The following is a 14449-nucleotide window of genomic DNA, read 5'->3' as shown; positions in this document are numbered from 1 at the left end:
TTAGAGGTATGGTGGAATGATCTCCTGAAATGGGCAGACGCCGAGACAGTAGCATGGTATGAGGCAGCCAACAGGGGGGGGGGGGGGAGGGATGATGAAGTAGGACCTCTGATAGCATGGAGACAAATGTAGCCACACTGTCAGGATCCTCCCAGGCCAACTCCAGTGAATGCAACATGCCCGAGACCGGAAAAGGGGATTAACCCCCAAGAGAAGGGAAACCCGGAGAATGAGTGTTAGGGAGAATTCTCTTAGAAGGCTAATTTCCCAAACCTAGTGAGTCCCCCAGCAGCTTTGCCGGATTTTGGGGGTTTGTTTTTTTCTCCTGCTAAGAGCAAGACTCTTTTCCTCCCACTCTTAGGCATGATTTTGAGTGTCTTTTACTCTGTGTGTGCTTATGGCTATGGGGTTTTCTTTGTACTCCATAGGGGATCATCTATTTTTTATGTGTGTGTTACACAGCACCCTCAGTGCAGTAACACAGGGGTGTCATAGTGACCCCCAAACAGACTCCATACCCTGGGACGGACTACTGTCTCCCAGGGCATGTAAAGTCACCATTGACTTTACTAGTCTTAAATTGTGAACAGAACCAGTACAAACCATCATATTGTGAAAGTACTGGTGGGGTAATTCGATTGCCCCTGGGTCTGTTTTCAAGGGGGCACTGTCCAGTCCCCCCTTGTTGAGTTGTCTGGCTGGTGGCAGTGGTTACCACACGAAATATTCCACCGAATATTCTCTATGGGATTTTCCCATTGATTTTAAACGCTCCACTTTTTGGTGCAATGTTAAAGATATCGCCGGTTTATTTATTTAATATTAAATGCCCCGGTTGGGTCTTTTTGCCAGAACTCTCTTCTAAAATGGCGTTTGTGTCCGTCTCTGTAACTCCGACGAAGTTCGAGCCCTTTGTTCCACTATTTTGGCGGGCTTCTCCACAGAAGCCCTCCAAATGGTGCCACTCTGTCTGGGTTCCACAGGAGGAGTGAAGGGGGGAATTGGCACCCTGGACTGCATTGCCTCGGCAACCCAAGTCGCACTCTACTCTGATTGGCCCAGTGGAGAGCCGCCCGGCTTACCACTTAGCATGTGTGATTGACAACTGGGCTGATGAATGGGGGTTTTTCTGCATAAAAGCAGGGCCTTTGGGACTGGAACTTCAGAAGTCGCCACAGGACCTAAGAATCCAAAGAGGGAAGAAGCTGAGCCATCTGCAACGACGACACCACCGGTGAAGCCCTGCTGCAACTACCTCACCACTTTCCCGACGACAAGAGAAGATCTTCTTCTGGACGAGTCTTCTTCCTCTGAGCTGGTGGGACAAAGACGTCTCTTGGTCGAATCGCCCGTGCCAAGCACCCCGGCGGCCGGATAGCTAAGCTTCACCACTTTGACCGTGAATAAAATGAACGCACCTTTTATTGACGAACTCCGTGGCTGGTTTCATCCCTGTGCAGTGCAACGACTCCACATTTCCTCCTCAACGAGATCCTCTCTTCCCCTGGTCGAAACAACGAACTGTAACCACTGCCAGTAACAACTGCCACCGCTGGAGCTTCCTCTCCGTTTAAGGTACTGTGTCCTGCCTGGCCACCTTTTCTTCGGTTTGCCCAAGGTGACCCTTAAATACTTGGCTTGCCCCCCCCCCCCCCCCCCCCCCAGACCCAACTTTACCTTCTTGAATCACCCCAACCTCTTTTGAACATTCTGCAAAGACTTAGTGCATTTTAAACCCTGTGATCCTGGGCACATTTCGCTTTGCTCCCTTTAAAGTGGGCCTGGCCTATGAACTTTGGCTCTACAATATCTACTGCCTCTTATTCTCTTGCTGAGACCTAAGTGTTGGGACCCGTTTTATTTCTATGCTCTGTCTTTTTCTCTCCCTTTAACTGAACTATTGGAGTACCATCAGGTTATGTGCACACATCTGTTTAACAAATCGTGGTGTTTTAATACTGACTTGTCTAATAGTTATTAAGGGAGGTGTGTATACTTTACCTGGCTGTGTTTTAACTTGCTTTTGATTTAGGGTGCTAGTATATTGCTTAAAGTGTGTTTTAAATAAATAATTATATACTTTTTACACAAAGCTCTGGTCAGTGTTTGTTTGCTCTACTGTGTTTTTAGCCCTATTGTGTTTACTCGATATACTGCCCTACTCTTCTTGAGAGAAGTCTGACTGCTCAGCCACAGCTACCAGGTAAATCTGGGTGGTACAGACTTACCAATTGGGTTTACTGCTTACTCCTGTAGTCTTAATCTTTTTGCAGTGTTCCCCAAGGGAACTGCACAGGATTCTGCCTAACAATGAGGCGGAAGCTCGAGTTGAAATGGGGGGACGGGGGAAGACATTAACAAATAACACGCAAATGTATTTGCAACTGAAAATGGACGGGTGTGATGGTTATGTTTTGTTTGTTGTGAAAACCAATAGAAATTGTTTAAAAAATAAAATCTATGGGTTCATGAGACAAGAAAAGGCTGAAACCAAGTAATAGAAAACATGTTATTACTCCCCCTCAGTGATAGGTACCTTGATTGGATTGTAATGGCCATGGGTAGATCCTCAATACAGGGTTTAGATTTATTCTACTTACAAATATTTGCTTTACAGGCAGCCTTTTGCGAACGTGGCTTGTGGGGGGCGGGGGTAAGGAGGAGAAGGAGGCTTTGGGGGGGAGTTGAGAGGGACGAGGTAGGAAGTGATCAGGGCGAGAAGGCAGAGACATGGGACCCCAAAAATGTAGCACAGAAGGGAGACAGGGCATGTCCCCGTATGACACAAGTGAGTCGGATGGAGCGTGCACCATTTTAAACTTAGGTCCTTCGGAAAGTCCTCCCCTTCATTCCTACGGCCAGTCAGGCACCTGTAGTTGGAGCTTTGGTCCTCAGCACTCTGGACTACTGCAACTCACTATATCTGGCCCAACTCAGTTCTCATTGGGCGTTTGCAGCTACTCCAGAATGTCGCTGCTCGCTCCATTATACGTCCACCTTTTGGACCTCATATGACACCCATACTGAGACAACTCCACCTTCCTGTTACCCAACGGATCTTGTTCAAGTCTATGTGCATGGTCCACCAAGCCTTCTGTGGAAGGGGGAAGAATATTTGCAAAGCAAATTTACTCCCCATCAACCCACCCGCACCCTTCGTGCTATCACCGCCCGCCGGCTGACCGTTCCTCAGTTCAGGTTAGCCCGTAGGGGTGGCCGTGCCTTCTCTGTTGCCGCTGCTTCGGAATCGCCTTCCTATCTCACTGCGAGATATTTCTGACCTGGCCTTTCAGCGTAGATTGAAAACTGCTTTTTTAGTGGCCCTATAAGCTTCCTGCTTCACCTTTCTCAGCACCAAGATGCCTTCGGGTGCACGTGCACTTACATAAATGATTTTAACATAGCATAACACCTGAGTGCTGTGGGTGTTCCCAGCATCAGAGAAGGGATGGGGGTTGAGTGGGCCCAGGAAAGCGTTTCCCTGCAGCACCAAATCCTGACTTAGGGAAATTGACCTCAGCAGAAATGGCCTATGGAGGTGGGAGTAATCAAATAATCACATGGAACTTTGTCAACCTGAATATACATCAGTGCACCAAGAAAAGATACTGATGAGTCAATATGTTGATCTAAAAACTCTTATATGATAGCTTATCCAGATAGCCCTCAAAAAGCCATAAAAATACCTGTAACCTTTTTGTGCTCTTACAATAGGTTTCCGCATTTCTATGCTACCAGGAGACTTACATGAACTGCATACCCTACTCCCTCTCACTGCCTTCGATTTCTTTAATGAAGTTATCATAACTTAATGTTTTCAACGTGTTAAAGCATAAACACAATTTATTGTCTCTGTCTGGGAAGCAGCATATATTTTACTGGACAGAGCTGTACTTCAGGAAGACCTTTAGGTATTCTTGGATTAGCGTTTTTTTCTCCAGTTGTCTATAATGGAATGTTAGTATCGCACCATGGCTCTTATTTCTTTCTTCATTAAGTTAACAGGATGGGACCAATCCATCTTGTATTCAGATTTCAGACAGTAATTTTTGGTAAAATCTATGGAATTTCTAATGGTTTATTGTGCAGTGCCTAAGGCACTCTCTACACAAAAGGTTACGTATCTTTCGCCTTAATTTTAATTTTATGTTCCATAAAGACTAAATTGGGCCGGGGTGGAGAGCAAAGTCAAACCCAATTAAAATCTTAAATGAATTAGGAAGCTGTGGGGCAAGCTTCCAAATGGGCTTCTCCGGCATGTAGCCATGTGTCCAAAGGATCCCACCTTATTTGAATATCAATGCAGGAGTTACATTCAACTTGTAAGCCTTGTCAAGAGGCAGAAGGGGATAGCCCCAGGATCTGTCGAATCACCTTAAGCATGCCATACAGAACACATTTTATGACTAACTGTATTGGAAACGCACTGCTGGCTGGAACAATCATGCCAGGTAAAATCTAAATAAGTAAAGGCAGGCACCATTTCAAGGAAACAAGATGCTAATTTCCAATAGTTATGCCTTATTTGTGTATGTAAAACACATTTTTATTTTCCCGATATTAATTTCCAAGGAGTTTGCCACAAAATCGCTTAAAATGGTGTTCAATTTCCTCTGTGGCCGTTTGGGTAGTGTCCAATAAAACAACATCAGCATAAGCCATCCAACTGGCATGCAAACGGCACATTTTAGAGGAAATGTCTTCACTACCATAAAAGACTCTTAAATCTGGCATACACTTATTGAAAGGAAAAAAAAGGGGCATGAACACAACCTTGTCTTAGAATGTAATTGGTCGGTTATCGTCTTTGAATTCAAGCATATTTTTACCGGTGTGCCGTCCCCATGAAACAAGAGTTTCAACAATACACCTCCAATCTCAAGGCATTTCATTTTGACCCGTAGACTCATCAACACTGTCGATTAATCTTCAAAAGCAACATGGGGGGTATTCCACTGGTCAAATGATTGGTGGACTCACTTAGGCCAGCCCCTGGGTGAAGGTATTCTCAGTGGGAGACCCAGTGCATTCCTCAACTCTTTGAAGACTGCTGAAGATGGGCTACCACTAAGCATCCGGGTCGACAATTCTGGGTGGATCCTGGTTCTTGTGTGCTTGTTCCCTGTAGGTAATCCCATCCTGGGCCCTTAGTTTCCTCCTATCTTCCTAGCTGGCTGGACTGGTTGTTCCTTCGTAGGACATCTTCCTTCTCTGTAATGCTGCCTCGATGGCAAGTCTGAATAAGACAAGAGTCCTGAAGTGGGGAGTCTTCCTGGCATGAAAATCAGCCCTAAAAATCTGGTGTGTGGCTCATCCAACTAGGCTCGGTGTCAGTTGTCCTAAGTTGTCTCATGCCATTTCCCCCAATGGAAGACCATTTATTGTGTTCTGACTACCCCTTCCTGTTCCCCTGAACTGACTGGGAACCTTGATTGGATTCCATCAAGCTCCCATTGCAGTCTTCAAGTCTGCAGAGTCTTCTGCCTCATGTCCCATCTGTTATTCATAAATGTGTCTTGATCACTGCTGGGTTGTGGGTTTGTGCCCATCTACTCTTGAGTTCTCAACAGTGGCAAGCCAGACCTAAAACTCCAAATCTATGCACCTAACATTCCTGGGATGAATCCTTCAATTAGCAATGCAACCATTAGTCCTGTCCTTGTAAACGGTTTCCTCTGCAGTGTCTCTAGGTCCAGGTGGAGAGGGGCATTGGGGTCCTCAACCTCCACTCTACCAATTATTTCCTATTGCATGGAGTGGGCTTTGCGTTCCCTCCTCCACCAACTCCTCCTGGAGCACTGGTTCTCAAACCCCGAGCTGGAAACACTTCTTGCGGGGTCCCATCTGGCTGATAGCCCCTTCGGCACCTATGGGGTAAAAGGAGAGTTTACTTCACTTCTCTACAAAACGTGGAATAACTATGGGATAAGGCCCCAATGTTTTCTATGAAAGAACTGTTGGACACTATCCAAATTTTACCCAACATGAGAACTCACGCCCCCCCGTGATTTATTATAGATTTTAATATAATAAAATCACCCTAGTTCACTCAGTACTATAGAATGTAATAGTGTTACAGTAACCCTAGTGGCTACATTGTTTCTACTTGTTTCCCCAAGATGAATCGGGACCTATTCAGGCCCGATACTTCAATTCTGATTATAATGCTTGCTTTGTTGGTCCTTGGAATTATAATGTTCTAATCCCTTTCTAGGTCACGGATCTGAAACCTTAGGCTCTCCATAGGTATAAGTTTTAGACTACAAATTCCATCAATATAACCAGCATAATCAATGGTGAGGGAGCATGCGAGCTACAGAACAAAACGAGAGCCAAAGGGTGCAGACCCCTGCCATGGGTTGAAGTAGAATCAAAGTCTTGACTCTTTACTGTTGTATTCTTTCTATTGCATTGTGGTGTATGAAAAGCTACCCATATCATGAGGCCAGCACAATTCCAGAAGCCACAACTTTGAGAGACTAGGAAGCAAAATAACGAAGACAAAGGAGAAAGCATTCCATCATGCACCGTCATCGTGGAAAAACAGCCCACCCACCAGACAGTTGTATGGCTCCAATTCTCCCTTAAGGCTCAAAAAGGTCCTTAACTAGTACTTCAAAAAAGCACTAGCACAGTCTACCCACCCCCCCCGGCCCCATCATGCCGGGTGGAGTACAACTCACCAATGCTCTACGATTATATAAAGTTGCTCTTACTATGTACAGAGAGCCATTGCTTCCAAGCTAGTTTTGCACTTCAGACAATCACAATCACATATACAAAACATACACAGGACCAGTGTCACTTTTTCTTGCTCGTGCTCTATTAACCAAGGTATGTACACCCAACAATCATTGCTTCCAAATCCCGGGCAACCATACTTATCTTTCTGTATACTTGTAACTATATACCCTCAGGTCACCCCATGCAAATCCTCAGCAACCCTAAACGCCTGCAACACATTAAGATTCCCAGCCCTTCCTCAGCCAGACCATGCAACATCTTACGTCTGTGCACATTCATAACCCTCCTCATCTGTGACTCAGTGAAGGTGGTAGGGGACGTACTACATAAAGGAATGCAGCAGGAGGGAGCGGGGAAGACATACCACAGGTGAGTAGGGCGATCCCTCCCTGCGCCCAAGAAGTAAAATGGTCAGTGGAGCTATGCTGAGAGGTCAGAAGACGAAATAAATAACGTCGTCATCTCTAAAGTTTGCTTCTTTGGATCCGTGACAGAGTGCAAGCCTAGGTTATAATCGACATCTTCCATATGCAAAAATAACCCAGGAAGTATTTCAACATTGGCCGACAACCGCTGAAGCTCTAACAGACAGCCCATCCTGTAGTCTACTCTACTGACATCAGCCTTAGTAATCCAGAAATGCAAAATGTTGTTTTCATAGACCCCAACCTTAAGGCCTAAGCCTGCAGAACTAAATGCTTCCAACACAATTTTAAATCCTGCACTGCATTTACTCTTCGTTAAACTTTGTCACAGACCAAGCTCTGGGAAGCAACAGAGTGCTGTACATCGGCAAGGTTAAAAGGCATACATTAGAAGTTTAAACAACATAGAATTTATGACTGGCATTTGGCATGGGTTTAGTAAGATTTCTCTTTCAGGCAACTTTCCTGCCATAGTCTATGGACCCCAAACTTTTTGCTTTTGTTTTTTAACCTGCCCAGTCCTTTTGCTCATTTTGTTTGGGGAACCTACAGTCCTTTAGTCTGTCGGTACCGGGAAACTAGGTTTTCCCTTTTGTCTAGGTTTTAACTTCTTTGGTAACTTTTTAACATTGCAGACAACAGCTTTCAATGTGGTTACTTTTGTATCACCCTAACCTTTTCACTATGTGATTTTTGGTTACTTTTAAACGTGCTTAAAGACAAGCTGGTGGCAGCAGATACATGTTTACCATATTTTTTTTTGTTGGCACAATTGAGTTTACCGCGTTTTTGTGCTTCGGCCATTTTGTTGTATGGCCTTCTTCCTGCATTGCCAGGTCAGGAAATCCCTAATATGGTCATGAATGTGCCTGGGTTTCGTGGGCTAGTACATGCCATGTGTGTGTGGACTCCCTGGTACCAATCTACAAACTGGTGCCAGAAAGTCTAGTGTGCATGCAAGAAAGAAACCCATAGTGGTCTTATATTGGAAGACTGCTGGTTGTGCGAGTGGTGCAGATCCTTACTGTTGGACGGCTGAGTTTGACCACGCACCTGAATTTAGGATAAGAGGAGTCCTGCAGTTAATCCAGAGGATCGGTAATGGAGCCAAGTATCCCGTGTAGCTATGCAGCCAACTGAAGGCGCGTGGACAACTTCTGAAGAGGCCTGGCAACCTTTCCTGCAACCGTCCCGGTGAAGCCCTACTGGACTACCTGATCTGAGAAGGCCTTTGTTGGTGCTTCGACCCTTGGACTGGTGGGACCAACCATTCTAGACATCTTATCAAATGTGTGCAGCTTTGAGCCTTCGGAATCGTCCTTGGACCAACTAGTGGGCTGACCAGCTCCGAATTGGGCTACTGTGCCAGAAGCGTTGCCACTCTGTTTTCGCCTGGCACTTTGGTTGTCACCAGCTAGTCCTACAAGTCGCTTTTCCTGCCAAGTGTCGGCTTCCCAGCATCAGGAGATATGGTCCTGGAAGGCCCTCTACGTCGCGACTGGAGAGATGCCCGCTGTCGCCCATGTGCAGTGACTGGAACCGGCTTCCTTCTGTCTGGTAGAGCGTTCTGAAGAGCCCTGCATCAGTGCCTGCTGCATTTCTTAATTGGAAAGGGTTGCACTCAGCTCCTGGACCCGAACCGAATATCTTCCTTGCACCCACAGCTCCAGGGCATATTCTACTGGATCCAATGGCTGGAAAATCAACCACCAGAGACTCCCAATCGACCTGCCAAGTCACTTGGGCAAATCAGAGTAAGGGCTTGTGAGTAATCGGAATACTTACAGAAATCCCCATTTCCCATATAATAAACGTTGTGAATAACTCATTTATTCCATTCCCTTGCTTTTTTAACGTTTAGTTCTAAGAGGCAGAAAAAGTATCTTACTTACCTGTAAAATCCTTGGGAAGTCTTCTGGAACATTTGTCACTACAACAATAACCTTTCCTAACTTTGTCCCCTCTCCTAAGGGAACTGGGGCAGCATTCAACTTAGGGATTGGACTCAAAGTTAGGGCATTACACTTGAGAAATGGTTTTCCTCAAGTGCACAATTACTTACCTTCCTTTCATGTGTTATGATTGGTTATTTATAACGCGCTTAATACCCACAGGTTTCTAAGCGCGGAACCGAGGATCGAACCTGTGTTTAACCTCGTCTTGCTCCCAAGGTGAGCGCGTTGCCCCTGAGCTATCCTCCCGTTTAAGTGAACTGTATGCATTTCTACAAACCAAAAGGTGATATGCTTCATACCTGAATTAAAAGGACTATTAGGTTATGTAGGGTTTTATAGAGTGTTCCATTCCCTCTAAAAAGACCTTCTGGTGATGAGAATAGTTTGTCAGGCACCAAATGACAAGTTGTTATGAAACTGCACAGGTAGGTTTTTAACAGCATCTTGAAATTACGATTATAAATCGGCCCGAATCCTACTGTGATTTAAAACCACAGCTAGACAGCTGTGTAAGAGAACCAGCCGTTTTATCCACACGATGCAGACTGTAGGTATTTGTAGGGGCTTACATCTGTTTGTAGGGTAACAAGCATGAGGGCACCTAACATTTAAACTTTGATCTAAAATATTCTGGTTTCTTGTCTTGGATGGCCTTAGGCCCAATACAGAAGGTCTTCAATTTAACTCGCTGCTCAATCCTCAGCCAATGAAAAATCAATGATCAGCGGAGGAGCAATCTTATCTCTTGACCACAGTTTTCAGAGTATGCAGGCCGACATATTGTATATGCAGAATGTAGGATATTAGATACTTTAGGTAGGCCCAGGTAGATACCTGCGTGATCAACCGAGATATACATGCACAGAAAGATGAGAGAAGAGAATGTATATATATTTTTAAAAAGGGCTTCTACTATATTAAAACTTTAAATCTTGCCGTATGATCTACCAAATATGGGTGCTTACTGAAGATATCCATGCTTTTGACTTTATGTTGGCGTAAAGGACCAGATCACAGTCCAGTTCTGGTCATACCAAAGCAAGCCACTTGCAATTAGCCTGCAACACTAAGAGTTTCCATTTCAGACATTCAATTTGAGGCGACTGGCACCAAGAATCAATGAATAACACAGTGCAAGGAGTTATGTTATCAATAGAGAGTCCTGGATTTTGAAAGCGCTTGATAAACTCTAATTAGCATGATTGAACAAGTGCACTCCATCTGTTGCAACTGTTTAACCAGTGGGTCAAGATACATGTTAAGGAGAAAGATCCCATAGGGACCCGCATGAAAAATTAGTAGTCAAAATAGTGACAAGAAGGTTTTGCGTCCTTTCGCTAACATAATACACGATCAGTCTTTATCCCAAATACCAACATTATACTGGCCGGTAAGGATTGCGTGGTGCTCGACACTGTCGAAAACTACCGACATCTGCAACAGCATCATAGCCCAATCCACTATGTCTGAAACGTGGCTGAACTGCAGACAGCACCACGTCATCCCACTTGCAGAAAGTGATATACTAATAGCATCAATCTATTTAAGAAGGCAGCCCAAGTTATGGAAACAAGAAGAAAAAAAAAAATGCATAATAAGTACACGATTTCCTTACATCCCGCAAAAAACATTTCCACTGGGCTTTTGGAAACGAGCCCCTCATTTTTACTATGGAACGTTAGGCAGAATGTTAGGCAGAACGTGCTTTGAAATATATTGCATGAAACCAAAAGGCATTTGTCAAAAAAACGCTTCTTCAGTGACGTCAAAGCATACTTCGATGTTCAATATCGGTATCATGGAGGTAAAAAAATAAATGACAAAGGCCTCCCCCATTTTGAGATGTACAACACTCATACAAAAAAAAAAACCTGAGTGTGCATTCCTTAAAAGTTGATTTTTCCTACACAAAAAAAAAGTTACTGTATGAACAGATTAAGTGGTGTGTACAGTAAAGGCCCCTCAACAAACATACATAAAAGCGTTGCCACTCACCCTTTAAACACGACTAGATATTCCCACCATCTCTGCATACGATCAACATGCCAGCTGACTGTGAAATTGCTGCCTCTTCAAGTTTCTGCTCTTTGTCTTTAAACCTATTCATAGCCTTCTCATCTGCTCATTTTCTTTACTGTGCCGTTACCACTGGAATGGTCCTCTCATAACACCAAAGCCTTTTACTCACTCAGTGGAAGCGTCTAAAAACAGGCTTAAGCACTCACCCCCTTATAGGTAGTGAATGAACATCCTCTAACACCCTTTATTACCTCTAATATAACCAGAATGCGCTACTCATTCAAAATATTGCTAAAAAACTGTAAATATGTTTGCATGTAACCCCTAGCGCAAAGCCTAAATGTACAATAGATCTGTGCATTCCTCTGTTAGCATACTTCCCCTTTATTTTCATGTCTCCACACCATTTCCCCTTCAACACCTGGCTCACCACTACCCAAATAGTCAATTTAACTGCGTAAAACCCCCCTGAAATGGAACTGCCTCCTCCCTTGTTCTCTGTACAACCGTTGTAGTGAATATACAAATGCCAAACAAAACTAATGACCATTGAAAGAAATGTTAGGTTGAATCAACAAAAAAGCTATGTGTGTTACAAATATGTGCCATTGAAATGAATTATGCAAAACAAATAATCAGTAGATTGGAGTACCTTTCGATGTGCGTAGCAAAGATTGTCTCCCGGCTCCAAGTAATGAGTTCACCCGCAAAATGCTGGATGAAATTTCTTTATCCAGTATAGGGCCGATACGCTGGCATATCCGTAACAAATGATCAGCATCCACATGCTTGTTAGACAACACCTGGTAGAAATGGAGTTCAAGCAACAACAACAAAAAAAAAAGTATTCAATAACTTTAAAGAGAGTTATCTTCTTAAAACTACACGCTGCATTACAAAGTTGCAAATCTAGAGAAGGATGCCTTTGCTATGGGCTACTTACTGCATTAACAACACAAGCCTCATACTCTCAAGTGCCAATGTCGTGCTTATTTTTTTTACGTGAAAAAAGGTCAACTCCCCCATCCAGATTACCACACGGCTTTCCAGAGTCGGCTTTAACAGCTCGAGTGCAAGCTTGCCCAGGCCATTGGAGGAACAAATGTGCGATTTCCATGCCGGCCTCAAATGCTTTTAGACCTAGGATAAGGATTCTGCACTATTACAACATTTGGAAAACTCCCTTGCCTGTAAATGAATCAGTGTATATGGAGCCTAGCACAGTCTGCAACATATAAAGTTCTGCACTGCTAGCTGAAGTTGCATTTGGATGTTCCCAGTTCCAAAATCACGTCTTGACCCACCCACACCCCGCAAAAGATGCACTGAACAGTCCTATGAAACATTAAAAGCATATGGGTCTGGTTGGTATATATAACGTCAACAACTAAAACAATTATATTTTAAATGTTTGAGTGTAAGTGTTTTGGATGAGCCTAAGAAGTTATAACAGACAGTTTGAGCTGGAAATCACAATTGGAGGCCTTTAGTTTTGCTAATCATGCTACGATGGACCAGGTCAAAGTAGGTTGATATTTAAAAAAGGTGCAGTAGGGACATAACTGCAGTTGCAAAAGACGGCAAGTCAGATTTCCATTTAAACAATCTGATATGAGAACTAATCTACAACATGCAACACGATCACACTTCCTGAAAACTGAATCGTTATGCCTCCAATGCATGTCCTGTAATTTGCAAAATGATTTTCAATTGTGCGGTCAGTAGGGCAAAATAAAAACGTGGGTTTAAAATAAACGCTAGGGTGTCCATTGGATTATTGCAGAGGGCATACGGAAGAATTAAGAATGTGGTTTAAACTGCGGGATAGACGTGGGAATAACTATGTATCTTTGTTTTACAATTTAAACAAATTCCAGGGAGAAAAAAAAAATCACAATGTTTGCCTAAGGGGGGCGTGTCTGCACAGAAGGCCCCGTTACATAACCCCGAAGAGTTCTCCCCACCCCCTAAAACATACTATTTATATGTCCTGGCACCATGAGGACTAGCAAAAGCAGGCAGAAAAATATTGTCCAATCAGACGGTCGCTTTTAACAACCTGTCAAAAAAACAAACCACCGGAACATAAGCTCTTCTGCTATTGGAGGACAGCTACAAGTAGCCGGGATGAGCTGTCAGTGGGAGGCCCCCTCCCCTTTTGTGGCTGTGCTTATTTCGGTTTATTTCGTCCCTAGCTTTAACGGAGGACCCAACATCACATACCGCGGGAAATAAATCTCGTCTGTTTTTCTAACTGTAATAAAATTAAAAATAAGGACCCTATTTTTACACAATACATTTTTTTTCCTAATTACAGAACGCTTACCAAATCTTCATAACTTCTATTATGCGCATTTCCTCGCCAATCCAATCTTTTAGGAAGAAGCTGAAAAACATTTTTTTCAAAAAAAAAACACCATGTAAAAATGTGTAATTATTAAGAAATAATTCATACCCCGTGAAACCAGCCCAAAACATTAATAAACAGTGAGCAGTGATGTCAAAGAATCGTGTGCGTGACATAAGAGAGCTGCGAGAGAGAGAGAGGGGGGGGTGGCGGCCGAGCAAGCAGCACAGAGCTCATTCAGTGCATGTGGAGTGTCTGTCACAGACCTGGTATTCTTCCAGCTCCTGCACCAGCGCCTACAACATAAGCACACGGCACAGACATAATATCAGCAACCTGCTTAATTTTAACAACGGTTTATTATTACTCTTTTTTTTTTTTTTTAAACACTACATTTCTCCAGGTAAGAGATATGCACTCACCTCCGCCGATCTCCGGCAGGGGCCGGCGGACAAGAAGCGGGCGATGAGAAAATACAGTTCTGGAAGAAAGGGGCGGGAGAAAAATAATTACACGTCTGTTCGGTTTTTTTGTTTTATAATGTGTTTTTTTTGTTTGGTTTAGCTCTTTTTTACCTGGTTCTATGAGCGGCGCGGGGCCGTCTGAGGCCTCCAGGTCAGCCATGGACACGCCAAGGCAGGGAGGAGGGGGGAAAAGACTTCGCCGACGGTGGTGGTGGGCGGGGGCTGAGTTTCTCCCCGAGCCTTTCCTAGCTCAAGCAAACTGCCTTCACCAACATCAACGCCGCTCTATTACCATCAATGTTTCAGGCGCCATTTCTGTAAAGCGGTTCCACACAGCTAGACGTATGCTTCCGCCTGCGCCCTAGTGGGCGAGGGACTGGAGCGAAAAAGAGTTCCTGTGTTGTTGATAAAATAGCATAAAATGTTAGCTTCACTATATGCTGCAGAATAATGGTTGAAACGCTATTGTTTTATGGTGTCTTTTATTATACATTG

General features: G+C 44.0%; 1 protein-coding gene across 4 annotated transcripts in view; it reads right to left on the bottom strand.

Moving 5' to 3' along the window:
- The window catches only part of BRWD1 (bromodomain and WD repeat domain containing 1), a 3236587-nt gene extending 3222391 nt beyond the window's left edge, over positions 1-14196 (bottom strand). For 3 of the 4 annotated variants that reach the window (XM_069636064.1, XM_069636066.1, XM_069636065.1), the window contains exons 1-5: positions 14066-14196; positions 13913-13971; positions 13757-13786; positions 13470-13529; positions 11796-11946 (exon numbers count right to left, since the gene is read on the bottom strand). In XM_069636064.1, the coding sequence (XP_069492165.1) occupies positions 11796-11946; positions 13470-13529; positions 13757-13786; positions 13913-13971; positions 14066-14114 (349 nt within the window). In that variant the 5' untranslated portion in view covers positions 14115-14196. Of the gene's footprint in view, positions 1-4514; positions 5868-11795; positions 11947-13469; positions 13530-13756; positions 13787-13912; positions 13972-14065 lie in introns of those variants that run through there. The other variant, XM_069636067.1, reaches the window with a different exon arrangement.
- Between the last annotated feature and the right edge of the window lie 253 nt (positions 14197-14449).

The sequence above is a fragment of the Ambystoma mexicanum genome, chromosome 7p, assembly GCF_040938575.1.
Source record: "Ambystoma mexicanum isolate Mex_15411 chromosome 7p, UKY_AmexF1_1, whole genome shotgun sequence".
NCBI lineage: Eukaryota > Metazoa > Chordata > Amphibia > Caudata > Ambystomatidae > Ambystoma > Ambystoma mexicanum.
Note: the sequence above shows the minus strand (reverse complement) of the source record. Positions and strands in the feature narration are given on the sequence as shown.